The sequence below is a fragment of the Mobula birostris genome, chromosome 21 (assembly GCF_030028105.1).
Source record: "Mobula birostris isolate sMobBir1 chromosome 21, sMobBir1.hap1, whole genome shotgun sequence".
Lineage (NCBI taxonomy): Eukaryota > Metazoa > Chordata > Chondrichthyes > Myliobatiformes > Myliobatidae > Mobula > Mobula birostris.
In genome coordinates this window covers 35,550,615-35,572,985 of record NC_092390.1, presented here as the reverse complement: position 1 = coordinate 35,572,985, position 22,371 = coordinate 35,550,615, and the positions used below count along the sequence as shown (strand labels likewise).

At 37.2% G+C, this 22,371-nt stretch overlaps 1 protein-coding gene across 5 annotated transcripts in view; it reads left to right on the top strand.

Moving 5' to 3' along the window:
• LOC140185722 (kinesin-like protein KIF20B) overlaps positions 1 to 22,371 on the top strand; it is a 92,160-nt gene that overhangs the window by 26,124 nt on the left and 43,665 nt on the right. For 2 of the 5 annotated variants that reach the window (XM_072239297.1, XM_072239296.1), the window contains exons 7-17: positions 1,009 to 1,060; positions 2,542 to 2,769; positions 2,884 to 2,995; positions 3,148 to 3,216; positions 10,738 to 10,884; positions 12,877 to 13,039; positions 14,173 to 14,451; positions 15,311 to 15,450; positions 16,330 to 16,477; positions 18,393 to 18,630; positions 21,002 to 21,057. In XM_072239297.1, the coding sequence (XP_072095398.1) occupies positions 1,009 to 1,060; positions 2,542 to 2,769; positions 2,884 to 2,995; positions 3,148 to 3,216; positions 10,738 to 10,884; positions 12,877 to 13,039; positions 14,173 to 14,451; positions 15,311 to 15,450; positions 16,330 to 16,477; positions 18,393 to 18,630; positions 21,002 to 21,057 (1,632 nt within the window). The remainder of the gene's footprint in view (positions 1 to 1,008; positions 1,061 to 2,541; positions 2,770 to 2,883; positions 2,996 to 3,147; positions 3,217 to 10,737; positions 10,885 to 12,876; positions 13,040 to 14,172; positions 14,452 to 15,310; positions 15,451 to 16,329; positions 16,478 to 18,392; positions 18,631 to 21,001; positions 21,058 to 22,371) is intronic. The other 3 variants (XM_072239298.1, XM_072239299.1, XM_072239300.1) reach the window with 3 other exon arrangements.

Sequence of the window (22,371 nt, the reverse complement as noted above, 5' to 3'; positions counted from 1 at the left end):
AAGTGGCCATTAATTGTCTATCACCAATGGAGAATGGTGTTACAATGGACAACCTTCAGCACTGGCGTAGGAAATGCGTGGCTTTAACGGGTGCCACATGCTTGACTTCATGAGACCCAGGCACTTCAGTGATAGATTTATGTATGGATTGCACCTTGCAGTTGATTTGAATTTAATTGCTGACATGCTTCTTAATGCACTCTAAACCTAAGCATGAAAGAAAGACTGGAATTGCGAGTTCCAGAAGGAAAGTGTTTTTATGGTAGTCAATAAGCTGAGAGTAGTGGAGTGCTTTTTCTGTTGCCTTCAGGAAGATCTTGTCTCATTGAAAGCCAGTTGTTTCTGGTTAGTATTGATCACTAAATTTGGCTGGTTTCTGGGTGGTTAATGGAAGAAAAAGATTTTTGCAGTCACTCACAATATGATAACTGTTTACCTCTGACCTCAGAAAATTGGCACAAGTCTGGTAATGTATATTATAAACTTTCACATTTCTGAAGTTTGATGCTGTCTGGTGACTGTGGAAAGTTGGGTCCATTTTTAAGGACCCCCACCACCCAAGACATGTGTTCTTCTCATTGTTACAATTATGAAGGAGGTACAGAAGCCTGAAGGCACACACTCAGTGATTCAGGAACAGCTTCTTCCCCTTTGGCATCTGATTTCTAAATGGATATTGAACCCATGAACACTACCTCATTACTTTTTAACTTATTTCTGTTTTTGCATTACTTACTTTAACTTAACTATTTAATATACAAATATGTACTACTTGTATTCAGTTTTTAAAAATATATTTATCATGTATTACATTGTACTGCTACAGCAAAGTTAGCAAATTTCACGTCATGTGCCGGTGATATTAAACCTGATTCCGAAGAGTTGATGTAATAACCCTCCGTATCATAACCATTTAGACTATGGTTAGGTACATATTTTAAAGAACAATCCTACCCCTGTTTGTCATTGCTTGCTTTGCTACTAACATTATTTTAATTTTATTTTTAGAGTGACCAGTGCAATGGCAGCAATCAGCACAGTTCACTAGATGCTACAGAAGGTATGTTGCACGTGTATACTAACATAAGATGTACAATGCATGAATTCATGTTGCCTAATGTAAACTTCAGTCACATTGAAATTAAGAATGCTCCCTTGAAAACTGAACACTAATTTGCTGTTGATGACTAGATCACAGGCTCATTGAAAGGTATTACTGGCAATCTTTTCTTGGCTTGGCTAATAATCTCCAGAAACTGCAGCAAATAAGATTTCCAATGAAGAAGTCTCATGTGAGTTGGAAAGTAATAACATGCAGGGAGTTCCACTTTAAAAAAATAATATATTTAATAATTTAATTTTAATAAGTGAGCTATGTATAATAGATTGATGTTGGGATCCACTGATTCAACTTACTGTCCAAGGAATTTACATGGACTGATCTAACTGGGCCATACATGGAGGTTTTATCTTGATAGTCTTTGATACTCTTGAGTCCAATGGTCTGAGTTTGAATAATTAAATGTGAACTGTGGAGTGTAGAAGTACATCCCCAGTACAACAGCATTGGTAGAACAGTGTGACTATTTAATCTAGTTATATAGTTGGCTACCAGTACTTCCACTTGGATTTGTAAGCTGTATCCGGAACAATATTGGTGATTGTCTAGTTTTAAGATTGAAAAAAAAAAGGGGGGGTGGGGGTTAAAACGAAAGAGTATAACCTATTCAGATTATCATTTTAATACTTGTCCATTATTTTAAGATGATTGGTCTTGCAATTTTCCACCATGTAATTTTATGTAATGAACTCAGTCTGTCTCAATGTTGCATATTCTGATTGCCACATTATAGGAAGAATCTGTTTTACTGGAGAGCAGATGAGATTCACCGCGGTATTGCCCGAGTTGGAGCTTTTCTGTTTGAAGGAGAGACTAGATAGGTGGATTTGTTTTCTATGGAGTGGAAGAGACTGTGCAATGATCTAATAGAGGTTTATAAAATGATGAGAAATATTGATAGTAAAAATCTCTCTCCCTGTAGAGGTGCAAAGGCAAGTCATAGTTTTGGGCCAGATGAAGGGTCTTGGCATGGAACCTCAACTGGCCACCCCCTCCATAAATGCTTTCTGTCCAGCTGAGTTCCTTCAGCATTTTGTGTGTTGGGCATAGTTTAAGGTGAGAGGAGATTGAGAAGGGATCTGAGAGGAAATTCTTTTCAGAGGATTGTTGGGATTTGGAAATGATCTGGCTGGAAAGGTGGTGTGGCAGATACTTTCTCAACATTTAATAAGCATCTTGATGAATATTTGAATTGCCAAGGCATAGAAAGCTATACACTGAGTGGGTAAGTGAAGTATCGTAGATGGGTAAATTGGCAGCATAGATGTAGTGGGTCAAAGGACCATTTTTTGCACTGTATGATGGACTTTAAACATCTAGATATTTAAACCAATTGATAGTTGTGTTCCATTTCATAATTTTTGTCCCCTTTAAAAGGATATAGTTTTGGTTAACAATAATGTTTATTTTTTTTTTAAAAGCAGGAGAGTCACTGAAGTCACTTAGTATAGATTATGGTGAAGAATTAAAGTGTTCTGAAGAAGTTGCTGTGCGTGCTCCAGAAAGGTTCAGATTTTCGATCTGGGTTTCATTTTGTGAAATATACAATGAAACGCTTTATGATTTACTTGATCCAGTACCATGTAAATATCAGAAAAGAAACATACTTCGGCTTGTGCAAGATGCAAAAGGCAACACTTATGTGAAAGGTAATTGAGTGTATTTTATTTCTGATTAGTAACTAATTTTTCTTTTTTGTTTATCTACTTTATCCATTCCATAAATTAAGATCCCTCCAAGATATTAGTATGCTTTTCCTTTAGATCTAAAATGGATTCAAGTTTCCAATGCAAAAGAAGCATGCATGATACTGAAACAAGGGAGAAAACAACAAAGTATTGCTTCTACAAAAGTCAATCATCTTTCAAGTAGAAGGTATTTTACTTTTCATCAGCATTTATATTTAGGTGTATTGCTATAATTAAATTTGCTGAACTTTGGTTGTGTGCTTCTGGGCAAAGTCACATGGCTTTTAGCTAGTAATTGTAAGTGCATTTAAAATGTCTCTTAAAATGCTCTTTCTACAGCCACTGTACTTTTTCAATAAGAATCTTGCACATGGAAGCAGATGGCCTTCGGGTTGCCCGAGTCAGTGAGTAAGTAGTCTATTCTAATCAAGGAGGTAGCTTTTCAATGAAAATGCAATTGTAGAACTGCCAATCGGGTTTAACAGACCAATATTTTCAGAAAAGAGAAAGATGTACTGTAACTTTCAGGGTTTGCGATACTCTCAACGTTTTGGGCAACAGCTTCACCACAAATATTCAACAGGATGGAGATTGACTATGTGCTCCCTTGAGCCTGTTCTATCAATAACAATCATAACCAATTTATGCTTGAAGTATACCTTCGTGTATGCTTCCTACAGGGTTCAAAAATCTTATCAGTCTCCACTTTTGAGTGTACTCAAAGGGTTGTGGATGAAGAATCCATATGGTAGTAAATTCCTATGATGCACTTTGATTTATCACTCACCTTAAAAAGAGGGGCGGGGGGGAAATCTCATTTTATTCTTTGCTCGCTCACCCTTAATGTTGAAGTCCAGGATCTGACCTCAGCTGGAGAAAACAGCATCTTATCTACCCTGTCAGTTCCATAAAAGTTTTTAAAATCTAGACTCAGTTATTATATCATTCTAGCCTAAATTATTTTTTAGTTGCAAAATGACACTTGTTAAGAGATTTTAAGCTACCTGAACTAGCTACATAAGCAACCTGCATGATTTTAAAAAGCTTTCAATTGAAGATTTACCTTGCCCTTTTCTGATTCTAATTTTTCCGCCAGTGTCACTTTATCACAAGGGCTACTTGTGAAATCCTTAAAGAACTTCTGTCATTCAGAAGCAATTTATCTAGTAGAGTTTGCATATCTCTTACATCAAGTTGTATAAAGATTACTCAAAATGACAGTTGCAATTTGGATTTGTTCTTCTACCCATCAGTCACTTGCAAGCAAACTGTTCATTTGACAATTGCTCACTAATGATATATTGCTCAGTATTTTGGATAATGGTTTTCGACAGCAAAGATATTTTTACAGAAAAAGTACAAGGTCCTGAATATGTGATGGTAAATTGAGATGCAAGACAAACTTGTGGTATGAGAAAACTGCACAAGCTTGATTCCTCATCTCAAATTAGGATGTATATTATTAGAAATGCACAGAAAATACTCCTCACTGAACCTTCATCTTAATATTTTGCCTGGAGGCCAAGAGATTGTATACTTGTGCCCTAATGGCCAAATTGTATTATATGAAATAAAATGATAAATAAAATAAAAAAAAATGTACATCTAGCCAGCTGACTATTAAAGCACAAGAGGTTGTGCAGATGCTGGAAATCCAGAGCAATGCACAAAATGCTGGAGGAATGCAGCAGGCCAGGCAGCATATATGAAAATGAAGAAATTGTTCATAGAAACATAGAAACAAGGTGCAGGAGTAGGCCATTCGGCCCTTCGAGCCTGCACCGCCATTCAGTACAATCATGGCTGATCATCCAACTCAGAACCCTGTACCTGCCTTCTCTCCATACCCCCTGATCCCTTTAGCCACAAGGGCCATATTTAACTCCCTCTTAAATATAGCCAATGAACTGGCCTGAACTGTTTCCCGTGGCAGAAAATTCCACAGATTCGCCACTCTCTGTGTGAAGAAGTTTTCCCTCATCTCGGTCCTAAAAGGCTTCCCTTTTATCCTCAAACTGTGACCCCTCGTTCTGGACTTCCCCAACATTGGGGACAATCTTCCTACATCGAGCCTGTCCAATCCCTTTAGAACTTTATACGCTTCAATAAGGTCCCCCCTCAATCTTCTAAATTCCAGAGAGTATAAGCCTAGCCGATCTGGTCTTTCATCATATGAAAGTCCTGCCATCCCAGGAATCAATCTGGTGAACCTTCTTTATATTTCCTCTATGGCAAGAATGTCATTCCTCAGATTAGGGGACCAAAACTGCACACGATACTCTAGGTGTGGTCTCGCCAAGGCCTTGTACAACTGCAGTAGTACCTCCCCGCTCCTGTACTCGAATCCTCTTTCTATGAATGCCAGCATACCATTCACCTTTTTCACCGCCTGCTGTACCTGCATGCCCATTTTCAATGACTGGTGTACAATGACACCCAGGTCTCATTGCACCTCCCCTTTTCCTAATCAGCCACCATTCAGATAATGATCTGTTTTCCTGTTCTTGCCACCAAAGTGGATAACCTCACATTTATCCACATTAAATTGCATCTGCCATAAATTTGCCCACTCACCTAACCTAGTCACCCTGCATCCTCTTAGCATCCTCCTCACAGCTAACACTGCCACCCAGCTTCACGTCATCTGCAAACTTGGAGATGCTGCATTTTATTCCCTCGTCTAAGTCGTTAATATATATTGTAAACAACTGGGGTCCCAGCACTGAGCCTTGCGGTACCCCACTAGTCACTGCCTGCCATTCTGAAAAGGTGCCGTTTATTCCCACTCTTTGCTTCCTGTCTGCCAACCAATTCTCTATCCACATCAGTACCATACCCCCAATACCGTGTGCTTTAAGTTTGCACACTAATCTCCTGTGTGGGACCTTGTCAAAAGCCTTTTGAAAATCCAAATATACATCCACTGGTTCTCCCCTATCCACACTACTAGTTACATCCTCAAAAAATTCTATGAAATTCGTCAGACATGATTTTCCTTTCACAAATCCATGCTGACTTCGTCTGATGATTTCACCGCTTTCCAAATGTGCTGTTATCACATCTTTGATAACTGACTAGCATTTTCCCCACCACCGATGTCAGGCTTACCGGTCTATAATTCCCTGGTTTCTCTCTCCCTCCTTTTTTGAAAAAACAGGGTTACATTAGCCACCCTCTAATCCTCAGGAACTAATCCAGAATCTAAAGAGTTTTGAAAAATTATCACTAATGCATCCACTATTTCTTGTGCTACTTCCTTAAGCACTCTGGGATGCAGACCATCTGGCCCGGGGGATTTATCTGCCTTCAATCCCTTCAATTTACCTAACACCACTTCCCTACTAACATGTATTTCCCTCAGTTCCTCCATCTCACTAGACCCTCGGCCCCTTACTATTCCCTACTAATGTTTCAGACCAAGACCCTTCTTTAGGACTATTACCTTGTTTTAATTTTTAAGGAATTAGTTTAAATTCAGCTGGAAAATACTTTTTTCCTTTCAAAAAAAAATGATTTTTTTTCTATGTTCATATATTGCTGCACTAACCAGAACAGAGATCAAAATCTGCATTACTTTCAGCACCAGTGATATGTAATTATTGTTTAAATGACATGAATTATCTCAGTGTCTAATATTGTGATTGCCAGAAATAATTAACAGATTAGGCAACGTGGAGAGAAACAGAAATAATGCCTCAGTTTTCACCAGTTTTTGAGAAAGGTATATAGGCAGTTGAATTGGCAAGGGGACAGGAGATGTTTCCATTTGTTCTTTAAATTCATAGCTTCCATTATTTAATTGGTGTCAAATAAATGACAAGAAAGCTATGAGCTTGGTCCAGTACATGTTTACAAAAAATTGTGCTCATTAACTTCATAGAAGTTATCGAGTAGCCAGGAATTTGCTGAACAATGGGCTTAAGAGAGGTAGAAAAGGGCATGAGATGGCCTTAGTGAGTAGGATGAAGAAAAGTGCTTTACATGTATGTAAAGAACAGAAAGCTGATAGGACCCATCAGGGATAGAAGAGGAAATATGTGCCTAGAGTTAGAAGAAGTAGGGGAGGTCCTTATTGAATACTTTGCTTCAGTATTCACCAGTAAGAGGGGGGACCCTGACATATGTGGTGAAAGTGTAATACAGGTTGATATGATAGAACATGTCAACAGTAAGAAAGAGGATGTGCTAAAGTTTTGAAAATCATTAGGATAGATAAGTCCCCAGGGCTGGATGGGATATAACACAGGTTATTATGGGAAGGAAGGGAGGAGTTTGCTGCATCTTTGGCGATCATCTTTGCATATTCCCTGCTATAGGAGATGTACCAGAAGGTTGGAGGGTGGCAAATGTTTTACTTTGTTTAGAAGAAGGGTAGTGTTTTAGTTCATTAGTGGTCAAATTGTTCGCGGGAATTAGAGACGAGATTTATATGCATTTGGAGAAGCGTCTAAATAAGGATAGTCAGTATGACTTTGTGAGGGGCAGGTTATATAAACCATATAACAATTACAGCACGGAAGCAGGCCATCTCGGCCCTTCTAGTCTGTGCCGAACTCTTACCCTATCCTAGTCCCGCCGATCTGCACTCAGCCCATAACCCTCCATTCCTTTCCTGTCCATATATTTATCCAATATAACTTTAAACGACAACATAGAACCTGCCTCAACCACTTCTGCTGGAAGCTCATTCCACACAGGCACCACTCTCTGAGTAAAGAAGTTCCCCCTCATGTTACCCCTAAACTTTTGTCCTCTAACTCTCAACCCATGTCCTCTTGTTTGAATCTTCCCCACTCTAAATGGAAAAAGTCTAACCACGTCAACTCTATCAATCCCCCTCATAATATTAAACACCTCTATCAAGTCCCCCCTCAACCTTCTACGTCATCCCTACAAGCTGTTTGAATTCTTCAAGGATGTGGTAAAGCACATTGATCATGGTTGAGTGGTGGATATGGTATATATAGATTTTGGTAAGTTTCCTGTGGTGGGCTCATTCATAAAGTCATGAGTCATGGAACCCATGGAAACTTGGCTGGGTGGATTCCAAATTTGCTTGCCATTAAAAGGTAGAGGGTGGTTGTAAACGGAATGTGTTCTGCCTGGCGTTCTGTGATCACGGTGTTCCGCAGTGATCTGTTATGGGTCCCCTACTCTTTGTGATTTTTAAAAAAAAATTATTATAAATGACTGTGAGGAAGTGGAACAGAAGATTAGTAAGTTCAAAATAAATTTATTATTAAAGTATGCATATGTCACCATGCACAACATTAGATTCATTTTCTTGTGGGCATACTCAATAAATCCATAATAGAATAATAACCATTATAGAATCAATGAAAGACCGCACCAATTTGGGTATTCAACCAGTGTGCAAAATACAACGAACTACAAATACAAAAAGAAAGAAATAATGATAATAAATAAGCAATAAATATGGAGAACACGAGATGAAAAGTCTTTAAAGTGAGTCCACAGATTGTGGGAGCATGTCAATGATGGGGCTAGTGAAATTGAATTAAGTTATCCCCTTTGATCAATAGCCTGATGGTTGTGGGGTAATAACTGTTCCTGAACATGGTGCTGTGAGTCTGAAGCTCCTGTATCTTCCTAGTGGCAGCAACAAGAAGAGAGCATGACCTTGGGGGTAGGGGTTCTTTGTGATAGATGCTGTTTACCTGCTACAACTCTGTAGATGAGCTCACTGGTGGGGGAAGGCTTTACCCGTTATGGACTGGGCTGTATCCACTACTTTTAATAGGATTTTCCATTCAAGGGCATTGCCGTTTCCATACCAGGCTGTGAAGTAGCCATTCAATATACTCTCCACTGCACATCTATAGAAGTTTGTCAGGGCTTTAAAAGTCATGCCGAGTCTTAACAAAGTCTTAAGGAGGTAGAGGCGGTACCACGTTTTCTTCATAATTGCACTTGAGTGCTGGGCCCAGGAAATGCGCTCTGAAATTATAATACTGAGGAATTTAAAGTTGCTGACCCTCTCCACCTCTGATCCTTCAATGAGGACTGGCTCATGCACCTCTGATTGCAGATGACATGAAGATTGATGGAATTGTTTAAGGTTGCTGTAGGTTACAACGGGACATTGACAAAGTGCAGAGCTAGGCTGAGAGGAGTCAGATAGAATTTAATCCAGGAAAGTATGATGTAATACACTTTGGGAGGTCAAAATTAAAGGCAGAGTACAAGGTTGGTGGCAGGATTCTTAGCAGTGTGGAGGAACAGGGATCATGGGGTCTACACTCACAGATCCCTCGGGGTTGCTGCACAAGTTGATGGGGTTGTTAGTAAGGTATATGGTGTGTTTTTCTTCATTAGTCAGGGGATTGAGTTTGAGAGCGTGAGGTAATATTGCAGCACTATAAAACCTGGTTAGGATAGATCTGGTTAGACCACACTTTGGATGTTGTGTTCAGTTCTGGTTGTCTCATTATGGGAAGGATGTGGAAGTTTGCAGAGGATATTTACCAGGATGCTGCCTGGATTAGGGAGTGTGTCTTATGAGGACAGGTTGAGTGAGCTAGGATTTTTCTCTGGAGCAAAAGATGATGACAGGTGACTTGATAGAAGTGTAGATGATGATAAGAGGCATAGATCGAGTGGAAAAGGATAATATGAAGGGTCATAATTTTAAAGTGATTGGAAGAAAGTATAGGGGGAATGTCAGAAGTAAGTGTTTTTTTTTAAACACAGTGCTGGGTACATGAAACATGCTGCCAGAGCTGGTTGAGGCAGATAGATTGGAGGCACGTAATAATTGTTTAGGCATATGGATGATAGAAAAAAAATGGAGGGCTACGTAGGAAGGAAAGACTAGATTGATCTTCGAGTAGGTTAAAGGATCAGTACAGCATTGTGGACTGAAAGTCCCTAACTGTGCTGTAATGGTCTATGTTAAGTGTATCATTATTATACTGTATACTTGAGCAACCTCTTATGACTGCAGAATACTGTTTAGTCCTAGTCCTGCACTTGTGTTTTAGTTCACATTGTAATGCAAAGTAGTGCCCAGGTCAAGAAAAGTCTCACATCTGCCAGAGCAATCAATTAAAGGTCATAATGTCTTGTAAAAATAATCTTTTAACATTGCAAAAATGTCCCAGGTATTTGTAGCATTAGCACACAAACAATAGTGATACTAGGTCGCTTAGCAGATTGTTTGAACAGATAACCACAAACTTGCCAAAGAAATCCGTTTTTTAAAAAAAATCTTGAAAGAAAAACAGTTTCTCAGCCTGAAATATTATTAATCCCATTCATAGTCCTTCGCTCCACTGACTTGCTAAGTTCCTCTGGCATTTTGTGTGTGTTGCCCATTGATTTAAGAGTAATTTGATGGAGGCTGTGGTAGTTGAAGCATGACTGCACTGTTGACTTAACTATGATGAATAGCATAGCGGTTAGTAGACGCTATTATAGTCAGTGTTCTGGAGTTCAGATTACAATTCCAGTGCTGTTCTGTTAAGAGTTTGTACGTCCTCCCCGTGAAATGCAGGTGTTTTCCCTGGGTGCACCAGTTTCCTCCTATAGTCCAAAGATGTTCCATGGGTTAATTAGTTATTGTAAATTGCCCTGTGACTAGGTTAGTGTTATTCTGTGCTGTATTGCTAAATAAATAAAATTGTTGACTGTCAGAATAGGGAAGTCTAGATATCACTTAATGAATGCCAGGCTGGAGGAGTTTAGAGAAGGGATATGAAGCCATGGAGGGATTGTTAATTAAAAAGATAATTTTAAAAAGACTTCGATTCTCCAGAAGGTAAATCAGCAAGCATAGGTGGAGAGGATGGTTGTAAGGTACAATGCAGGTTAACTCATTTGGATTTGTTTAAATTTCTGATGAGAAGGTGAATATTATAAATCATTTAATTTTGATTCTGTTACTTTTGCTCTTGGCTACTTTACCTACAGGTTGTCTCTTTGTGATCTTGCGGGATCAGAACGGAATGCAAAAACAAAGAATGAAGGTGACAGGTTGAAAGAAGCTGGAAACATTAATACCTCTTTGCTGATTCTTGGAAAATGCATTAATGCATTGAGACATAACCAAATTTCAAAGTAAGAGGAGACCTTCTTCTATGCTCTCTATTCATAAATAAAGTGCTTGCTTAAACTTATTCTTATGTTTGAATGCAATCTTAATGCAGCTTTAGCAGAGATAAAAATTGCAAGTGAATGTTTTTTTTAAATTTGTTTTCATCCTCCGTCTACATTCATGTTATTTTAAGATGAAATTCCTAATAATAAAAGACTGATGTTTTGTAATCTCTGATAATCCAACAATTAATGGTTTGGAATTTGTGATGCTTTAGCATGTGGCTGATTCATAATTCAAGAACATGAGTTGGGGTTCCAGAGTGCAAGCAGGATGTGTGCCCAGAGCTCAGGCTCTGGAGTGAAGTTAGGACTGGGGTCTGGACTTTGGAGAGAGTTTGAGGTCAGAGGTAAGGGTGGGTTTAGGAACACGAATAGGTTTGTAATTGGAATTCTTGTATACTTCATATTCCTCCTTAATCTTGTTAGTTCATTGGAAATTTATTGTACACTGTAACATTTTACAAAAACGGTGAAATAAAAATGTGTTTGGCAATTGATAGGTGTAACATCCAAAGATCTGAAAGTAGTCTCCCTTCTTGCCCCTTCTGTACTTACCTGTCCGTCACTCATCTCTGGTGTTCCTCCTCCCTTTCCTCATGTGGTCCACTGTTTTTTCCTATCAGATTCTTCCTTCAGCCTTTTATCCCTTCCACCTAACATCTCCAAACCTTTTACTTCATCGATCCATCCATTCATCCCTCCTTCCCTATCTGCCCACCTTCCCCCTCATCTGATTTCGCCTATCCCCAGCAAACTTGTACTCCTTCACCTCCTCCTATCTTTGTATTCTAGTCTTTTTTCCCTTCCTTTCAATTCCTGATGAAATATTGACTGTTTATTCCTCTCGGCTGATGCCTGACCTACTGAGTTCTGTCAGCAGTTTATGTCTTATCTGTGGGAGGAAGGGTCAACATATCAGTTAAAACCTGCATTCCTCCCACAGTTGCTGATTTATCTGTTGAGTTCCTATAGGAATTTGTTGGTCTGGAAAATCTGTTAGCGTGGTAGCATCACTGTCCCAAAGGTGCTCAGCTGTCTGTTTTACTGTAGTTATATGCCTGTTACAAAATTAGGACATTTTTGGCTATAATGGCCCTTTTTATGTTCAATTGTAAATGATAGTAGACCAGCTCTGATTAGATAAAAATGCTAAAAGAATTTATTGTAGTTTCCAGTATGCATCTGGTTGAGGTAAATCAGTTAGCTTGGGTTTCCACAAGATAAAAAGATATATCAACTTAGAACCTGGAGAGGAATTTGAGAACTTCAGGCTCTAATTGAGGTACTAAATAGTAAAGTGAGATAAATGAAGTGGATATTTATTCATCGAAAACAAGTTTAGTACACATCTGAATAATCTTACTCAGGGAAATAAAGGTACATCAATCTGAATTATAATCTTGTTTTGTTTTTTTTAAAGCATCTTTTACATCTACACAAGAAAGAGAAGAGGCTTGATTTAATGTTGTGCCTGAAATATAGCATCTTTAGCATTTAAGCATTAAGATTTTGCCTAGATTAAATCTCTGGAATAGTTTGAGAATAACTAACTATTTGATTTAGCTCTAACACCATGACCTGTAATCCACCAGCAAGTTACTACTTAATGCATGGATCCGAACAATCCAAACTTTGGGTTTATTTGCCAAAGTTCTGATAAAATTCATTTTGCCTGCTATAATCAAGGACATCGTTTTTTTTTTATCATAGCAGCAGCTTAATGTACAGAAAATCTAAAGTTTTTCTGCTGCTGCATTAAACATTTCATTAGGCAAATTTTAAAACTTTTCGCTGATGGGCTCTTTAAAATTGAAGAGTTTCTGTTGACATACTGTATGTTCGTGAAATATCTGTAAATTATGTTTTGAAAATTGATTATTTTAGAAAAGAGATTGTCTTATCAGTGAGATCCCCAAAAAAATGACCTTTTTAAAGTTATTTTATTTCTCTTAGGACGCACAGCCATGTTCCATTTAGAGAGAGTAAGCTTACTCGCTATTTCCAAGGGTATTTCTCTGGGAGAGGAAAAGTTTGCATGATTGTTAATATCAACCAATGTGCTTCTATGTATGAAGAGACACTTAATGTCCTAAAATTCTCTGCTGTCGCACAGAAGGTAAGTTAAGTTTGTAAATTGCTATTATGTCATGATATTATGATGATTAAAATTTCAGTTATGTAATTGAATGCTTCTGTGGTTTCTATCATTTACAGAATAATTGTAGTTTAAAGTTCTCTAGCAACCTGTGATTATTGTTTTATTCTATACAAACAGATTGGGGATGGGGAACAAAATCATGTGGATTTGAGTAAATTTAGTTTTTTCCTACAAATTTAAGTTTGTAACTGCTTTAGTTTTGTTTAACTTATTTCAAGAACATCATGCCTTCTCCTTGTGGTACTTACTAAAATCATTTGATTCTATGAATTTAATCAGAATTTCCAGGAATTGTGGTTGAAATGAAGACCAGTTCAAATATTCTTCTAATTTAATATGATCAAATCTGTAACTTGCATATGAAAATAATTGGAAAATACAAATGACCGTTGTTTTTTACTAGACTCTTCAGTATGCTTAGCATTGCTATTGCCATTCAGAACTTTGATATCTATAGATACTGACAATAGCTTCTGTTTTTTTAAGGTATTATTCCACTTCTTATTGCTAAGCACACAGAGTAATGCAAGCCAAATTGCATTTACAGCCATTGACATGTATGGATTTATGATGAGGTTTTGAGTAAATGATAGTTTAATAAGTGGAAGGGAAATGTTTATTTCTCTTGCATGTACATATAGTTATGGTCTGTAGGTCATTGACTGAAACACTATTGGTAGCAGATAAATTCTAATTGGGAGTTGAATATCTACTTGAAAAGGCTTGATTAAAACTAATCGTATAGATTTTTCAAACACTTGACACAGTAACTGGCACTTTTTGTGTCAAAGGGAATAGTTTACATGTAGTTGTAATTTGGAATAGGATTTATCAGCACAGTTACTATTTTCCCGGTTTTGATAAAGGAATTGTGGGGACAATAAGCCTCATGTTGCTCAATTCTTGATCTCACTCTAACAACTAACTCTGCCTACTATAGTATGACAGTAACTTAGCATAAACTTGGAGCAGCACCTTCTTTTCCTTCTAAGCACATTATTGCCACATAGACTTGGAAATTAAACAATTTTGGGTAAATCACATAAAGTATTTTATTTTTGGATTCCTTATTGAATTATTCTTTCCCCTAGATTCTGCTTGATTGTTCAAAATTTTTTCCTGTCCATTTGGTTTCAAAACGATCAGCCAGAGCTCTTTCACTGATTATCAATAACGCAGAAACTGAATCCTCCTCGGTGAAAAGAGAAACAATTTCTTGGGATGCTAGTCTTGAGGATGTAGTTGAAATGGAGGAAGGTGATTCAGAGGCAGTCGATCTAACTGATGTAAAGCAGATGGAAGAGGAGGAGGAGGAAGAGGAGGAAGAAGAAGAGGAAGAGAATATAGTAATAGGAAAAAGCAATTATGAGGTAAATGCATTGCATTTTTCCATCTTGGTACAAAACTGAAAATATTTTTTTTACTGTGTACAGTCTTAAATTGAAGATAATTATTTGCTAAAAGCTTCATAAACTACATGATATATCTTTAAATGGAGGTTGTTGGAGTGGTTTTGTTCATTATGTTGATAACCAATTTAATATGTTCCAGATAAAAATAGTTAATTAATTCAGTGTGCATTAGAAAGAAAAAGCAGGGATTAATCTATTACATGTAAATTAGAAGTTAGTATTTCCAGTCACCACCACAATTTATGATGTATGCTGAAGTCAATACCTCATAACTGGTGACTTATTTCTTGTTTTTTTCTTTGGCTGTTTCTGTTAATGGAAGTTCTCTGCATTTGAACAAAATGGCCACATTACAAGAGTTCTAATTGTTTGTTCATTACCTTAAACCTTGGTTGAAGCAGGTCCTTGATTTGCAAGAGACCAGTTATTTTCTTTGAATGAGAAGGATCTGCTATCTGATCCTCCTAAGGGAGGGGTCTACAGAGGTCAGCCTCAGGTTTATGGATGGTGCTTTTTGGAGTCCAACATTTGATACTGAGGGAAGAATGAAGAGAAATCAGTAGTATAGCCAGCTATTCCTCCTTATGATGTAAAGTTGCTTTGATTTCTGACTTTTCACCACCATTGGTGTAAAACAATTGGTGTAAAACATTCATCCTGTGGCTTTGCACAGATGCTTTGCAAATTTGCTGTTGTAACAGTATTGCAGTTCATCATGTTTAGTGCTGTTTGGAGGTATTTTCCACAATTATATTTTCAAATATTTCAGTTAAATAACAAAATTGTTTGGTTTATGAATTTTGTTTTCAAAATATAGAAATTGCTGGTTTATATACAAGATCTGAAAAACAAGATTGTTGAGGAAAAAAAAGAAAAGGTGATCATGGAAAACAAAATCCGTGAAGAAGTTTGCCAAGAAATGGAAAAATACATGTCTCAGTTTGAAAATGCTTTCAGGTATATTGTGGGTGATTTAAATGAAACTAATAATGCTGTCAACTTTGAAAGTACGATTTTGAGGGAAATTTTTTTGTTAGTAGGAAATAAATCATTTAAGAAAAGCTATGATAACTTGATATGAAATAACTGCTACCCTTTGCTTTCAACCTCCATGTCTGAAATTGTGACAACTAAAGTGCAAGCAGGATCTGACATATTTTTAAAAAAAAGTTTCTTGCACTTGTATGTAAATGTTACATAATTGTGTACTTCCTGAGTACTTAATTGCTTAAGTATAAAGGATCATCAGATTTTAAAACATTATTATGTCTTTTTCATATCCTAAGCAATGCAAAATAAGCTACAGTAAATTGTTTTGGGATTATTCCAATCTATGAAAACTCCCCCAGTGAACATCAGCAAAAAGCAAATTTGCATTATCAATTTAAAATCAGTTCTGTTTCCAAGTGGTAACGGGTTCTCTTCCTGTTACCTGATTTTTGTTTTCTTCTTTCCATCTTTTTAATCATTGGATCAAGTATCATGACCAATTTTAAATGGTAAACTAATTAGGTGTGAGATGTATCAGTGCAGATTGTCAAGGAGAAAGTTTCATGTCAAGAGGCAGGGAAACAGGATATTTCAGATATTGTCTAGATCCTCGTATGTTTAGTGTATTCCGTATCCATATTTTATACTTCATTCTCCAAGTTTCTCTAAACCGTTAGGAATGCTAATTTTCCCACTCTTTTCACTTCATAAGATCCTATACGAAAACATAACCTTAATTGAGTTTCTCTATCGTTGGAACATTGCCTGCTGGGCATTTATGGCATTCATTAAATAGAATTTCATTATATTTATTTTTCATTTGGGTCATTGTTTTTTCCCCCCTAGGGAACGTGCAAAGGAAGATAGTAGATTAACAGAAGATAGAATTGAAAAACGCAACAATATATTTCAAACTTTAGTCAAAACATATGTTGCTATTGACCAAAATGAGAATTCTATTTCTGAAGAATGTATTGAACCAGAAATCAGTCAGGTGGGTATGTTTCTGTTTTCAGTTGAAACTATAATTTAAGAGATTTATTTGTATTCTTGAGAAACAGCATGTGCATTTGCTTTTTAAAGCCTAATGTATCCAATCCTGGTTTGAAATTTTGTCTTCTAGCTTCTGTCTTTTTGAGTTATTTCCGACACTGGTTAATAGCAGAATCATAGCAATGTAATGTAACACATCAATGAGTCATGGCTGAAAGGCCATAGCTGGGAGCTTAACATCATAGGGTATACTTTGTATCGAAAGGACTGGCAGGAAGGCATAGGCAGTCGTGTGGCCCTGTTGGTAAGAGATGGAATTATATCCTTAGAAGGAGGTGCCATGGGATCAGAGAATGTTGAGTCTTTATGGGTAGAGTTAAGAAACTGCAAGGCCTCCAAATTGTAGCCAAGATGTGGGATTGAATTTGCAAAGGGAGCTGGAAAAGGTAAGTAATAAGGGTAATGTCACAATTGTAATGGGAGACTTCAATTTGCAAAGAGATCGGGGGAAATCTCATTTTTGGGAAATATTTAGAGTCATGGAGCATGCATGAATTCAGGTCCTATGGCCCAACAAATCCATGCTCAACATCGTGTCCATCTAGCTAGGCCCAATTTCCTGTATTTGGCAGATATCCATCTAAGCCCTGCAGCCCCATGTTCCTTACCGCACCTGCCTCAACCACTTCTTTGGCAGCTTATTTCATATATTCAACACCCTCTGCTTGAAAAAGTTGCCCCTCAGGTCCCTTCTAAATTTTCCCCTCTTGCCTGTTACCATCCATCTTATCTATGCCCGTCATAATTTTAAACATTTCTATAAGGTTGCTTTTCATTCTATGGAATAAAGACTTAGCCTGGCCAATCTCTCCATATATCTCAGGCCCTCGGGTCCTGAAACCTCATCATAAATCTTGCATGCTCTCATTCCAGTTTAACCACATTTTTTCTATAATATGGTGACAAAACCATATGCAGTTCTTCAAGTATGGCTTCACCAATGATATATACAACTGCAACATAATTTCCTCATTTCTATTCTCAATGCCCTGATTGAAGAATCAGATCAGAATCAGGTTTAATATCATTGGCATATGTTGTGAAATATATTGTCTTCCACCAGTATATTGCAATAAATAATTAAAAGACTATAAATTACAATAAGAAATATAGCTATCTCTCTATAATAAATAAATATATTGTTCATTCAGAATCTGATGGTGGTGGGGAAGAAGCTGTTCCTAAATTGTTGAGTGTGTCTTCAGACTCTTCCTCCTCTTTGTTGGTAGCAATGAGAAGAGGGCACGTCCTGGGTGTTGGGGGTCCTTAATGATGAATGATAGCCTTTTGAGCTGTCACCTTTTGAACAAGTCCTCGATGCTGGGGAAGCTAGTGCCCATGAATGGAGCTGATTGAATTTGCAACTTTCTGTAGCTTTTTTCAATCCTAAATAATGACCCTTTCATACCAAATAAGGATACAGCCGGTTATAATTGTCTTTCAGTATATCTAGAAATCTGCATGAGTCTTTGGTGACATACCAAGTCTCCTCAAATTTGTAATGAAATGGAGCAGCTGTTGTGCCGCCTTTGTAATTGCATCAATATGTTTGGTCCAGGATAGATCTTCAGACATGTTGGCTTGAAGCAGCTCACTCTTTCCACTGCTGATCCCTTGATAAGGACTGGTTGTGTGTTGCTGTGACTGAAGTTCACAATCATTTCCTTGGCTTTATTGACATTGAGTGCAAGATCGTTGTTTTAAGATCTGCATATTTAAAAATAGAATAAGATTCAAAGACACTTATTCAATGGTTTTTAATCACATGATGGAAAATTAAATATTGATATTTAGTCAGCATGCTATTAACATTTCCAATTCAATCATCTTTACTTTTCTCTCATTTACACCGGTAGTTGTCCAATCCACCAAATTTATCAAAATATGAGAGTCTGGTTAATACTAATGTTATGGGATACATCAAATCCTTGGAGCCAGATGTTGCTGAAATCAAGAAGCAAGCTGAAATAATCCAACACCATCTGGTATCTGCTCCGGATCCTCAGGAGACTATTGCACAACTGGAAGCTCGTTTAGCTTGTGTCATTCAAGAGCTTAACGAAACAAATGAAGTATTGAATAAGAACACTGCTGGTAAGTCTCAATGAAAATAGTGTTGTTGAATTTTATAATTATAGCACATGTTCTTTAATGTTACAATCGTGTTTTTTTTGGGCGGGGGGGGATATAACTGAAGTTATTTAAAACTGAGCAAAGTAAAAGGGTAGCGTAGCAGAATTTACTTTTGAAACTATGACCAAGTCCAGATGTCTACTTTGTGTATCTGGTACAATCATAAAAGATATCTGAGCAACTGATGTGAAATATGGAAAAGCAGTGGAAGGATTCAATTGTTTTAAGCCTTGGATGGATAGATACTTTATCCCAAAGGAAATTACTGTGTCACAGTAGCATTACAAGTGCATAGATATAAATATTAGAAGAGAAGTAGAAAGAATAAAAAGTAAGTTGCCACAAACAGTCTAACGGGAACAGCTCATCACTTCCCCAGCTATAGGTTGACTCATTATAGAGCCCAATGGGAGTAATAGCATAGGAATGAAAAGGCAGAAAGTAATCCTAAAGAATAATTAGGAAACTTAATTCTTTTATAGGATTAGTCAATAATCATTTGTAGAATCAAAGCCATTTTGAAGACATAATATGAATCTTCCATGTTGTGTACCATGATGTGGAATGGGAAAAAAATTTGAAAGCAATACTAGCAAACAAAAATTAGTTATTTACAAGATGGTGTTGAGCCATAACTAATAATAGAATTGCATTTCACAAAAATCAATAAAATCATGGTCAGAGCATATCCTTCACTCCATTAAGGGTATCATGGTAGTTTAATGAGGATTGTAATTGAGCATGCCAGGGCCAAAGCTGTACATAGTTAAAAACAAAAAAATGCCATACAGCAGAAGCAGTATGTGATGGCCAAAGGCAAGTGATCTTGCAAGCAAAAGATCAGATGCTGTTCTGCCATGTCTAGTCATACATCATGTTGGATGATCTCATGGGAGACTTCAAGAGCATTCCTATCCCCTTTAGTCATATCAGAGTTCAACAAGCAAGTGCAGAGGAAGCATGAAACCCTTGCATCCATCTCCAGGAAGAAGTACAAAAAGACAGATCTGCTTTAGACTTTTTCCTGAGGACCCGCCATCATAGAACAGTCTTCAACCAATTTGATTCTGTATAGGTGGTATTAAGAAATGGTTGAGAATACTAGATACAGCAAACTACGGAACCGGATAACCTTTGCAGCCGTAATGATGAAAATGTGCTCCAGGTTAAGTTTTGTCTTCAGCAAAACTGTTCCTTTACAACCACAACACTAGATTTACTCAACAATGTTAAAAGTTCTCAAGTTACGTCCTGTTCTTCAGTTATGTCCTGTCCACTATAATACGCATGTAATGTGGATAACTCCTAGCCAATCAGTGAACCTTTTCTTCAGTAATATAATGGAATTAGTAATTCACAATACTATTAAGTGGTATAATAGCAGCTCATGAATAAGTTACTCTCACACATGTAAGTTTGGATTTTACTGGGATCAATAAGTTTTGGTTCTTGTTATAACCTTGGTCCAGAAATATCACACTTCAAAGGGTCATTGCACTTGACTTGCAGTAGACTTTGAGGCATCTGGTGTAAAATTGAAGTAAGTAGATAGAGTGGAACAACTGGAATGATATCTCACATGAGGAAGGTGGTTAAGAGGTTGGAAGTCAATCATCTCAGCCCAAATACGTAACTGCATCGATGCTAGGCCTAACCACGTTCAGCTGCTCAGTCAATGACCTTGCTTTCAGCATTAAGGAACATGAGCGTCTTTCATGATAGTTATACAAACATTAATTTCGTGTGCATCTTTTCAGAAGGCAGTCTTTTTTGTTGGAGTGTAGCAAGATCTAAATGGCAAACAATCATGTGTTAGTGAGTGCCTAAAATGGTAGTCCAACATTCGTTATACAATGTGAGCATATCCAACAAGTGAATCTGATCATCTACTTGCTCTCCAACCCAAATGCTGGGTGGAAAGTTGGGAGTAGATTTTTTTTTTTTTGCCCTTGGTGAGTCAACTTTGCCTTTTACTTGAATTTTTTGGGGGCTGGTATAGTTGACTATCAATACTTGTTTGGCTGGTCAGTTATTTTTGGTTGTGGGTCATAAGCAAGTTCAATTTCAAAGTCGCTGAAATGTAGATGATCAAGTGCACATTCAAAGATCCTATAGGAAGGGGTTTTGATAACTCAGACTATCATTCACTTGGGCCATTAGCCATTATTTCACCCTGCTTGAGTAATGAATTCCTATTTGATCCATTTTATGCAGGTTTTTTAGAGAGTTAACTAATAATGTTTGCCAATGCTGTATTGTCTTTTTTATTCGAAACTGTCAGAACTTTTGTGTAGGTCTCCATACTTAATGTTCTTGTTTTTAATTTTTTTAGAATTGGAGACACATAAAAAAACTGAATTTGAGAGAAAATCAAATGAAGCGCATAAGGTGACTATTTTAACATTACAGTACATGTCAAGTCTTCAAATATTCTCAAGTTTAAGTCTGTTTCGATTGAAGAGCTAGTACAGCCAGCACCCGAATTACGCAAGGGTTCTACTCCTGAAACAGTCATTCTGTCAGTAATGTCTGCTTTTAATAGTTAACCATATCATATATATTGTATGTAGGTTTGGTATAATTTCATTCAATATTCACCTTATAACTATCCTTAAATAATCTCATGGAATATATACTGCATCCAATCATTAATGAATACCATGAAACATTTTATTCGTTCTATCTTGAAAAGTGAATTTTAAAGGGGAGAATTTGCATAAAATAAAGTTTTCATAAATCGGGGCAATTGTAGCCAGCGAATCTTCGTCTCCTGCTTTGGCATTTTACTTTACAAGAGCTCTTTCAGAATACGATTTAAAAAGAACAATTTGCATTTCATTTTCCTATTGAAGGATTTTACTGTAGCATACCAAGAATTTAAATAATGATATTCTAGTCAGATTTGAGGCCTTGTTCTGTATAAATTGTTAGTTCTGTGTTACTTTTTAATGGCACCCTTGACTTCTCTTTTTAATGTGATGTCATCATTCATCTAATATATGAAATTGTTTGTAATGTAGCTTGTTTTGAAAATGTCAGTTCTATTTGCAGATTGATTAATTTAACTGCAATAATGAATACAAGAGCTAATGTGGCAGAGTATGATAGTTGATGGAAATGAAAATGGAGATGGAGTAAAATCCTCTTGCAGCTACTTTCACAGATTATCTTTTATTCATTTAAAACCTATTTTTAGAGGACAGTAAAACTTGTAAAGAAAGCTGTTTACTCTACAAGGCTGGATGGATGAATTACACAATTCCAGAACCCAAGGGAAATGCAGTGGAGCATGAGCAATGATTTTTGAAGTTTCATGATAGCAATGACTAATTGTGCATACATTGTCTGATGTCCTGACTGATTATTTACTGATACATAACTTGTTACTCCAGGAAGGGATTTGGTCTTTTACTTTTCCTCTATCTTTCTGTCATCCATGAATCACAGCTTAGCCTTTACAGTATATTTAAGCTGCTTTCTGATTACATAGAAACATAGAAAATAGGTGCAGGAGTAGGCCATTCGGCCCTTCGAGCCTGCACCGCCATTTATTATGATCATGGCTGATCATCCAACTCAGAACCCCGCCCCAGCCTTCCCTCCATACCCCCTGACCCCCGTAGCCACAAGGGCCATATCTAGCTCCCTCTTAAATATAGCCAATGAACTGGCCTCAACTGCTTCCTGTGGCAGAGAATTCCA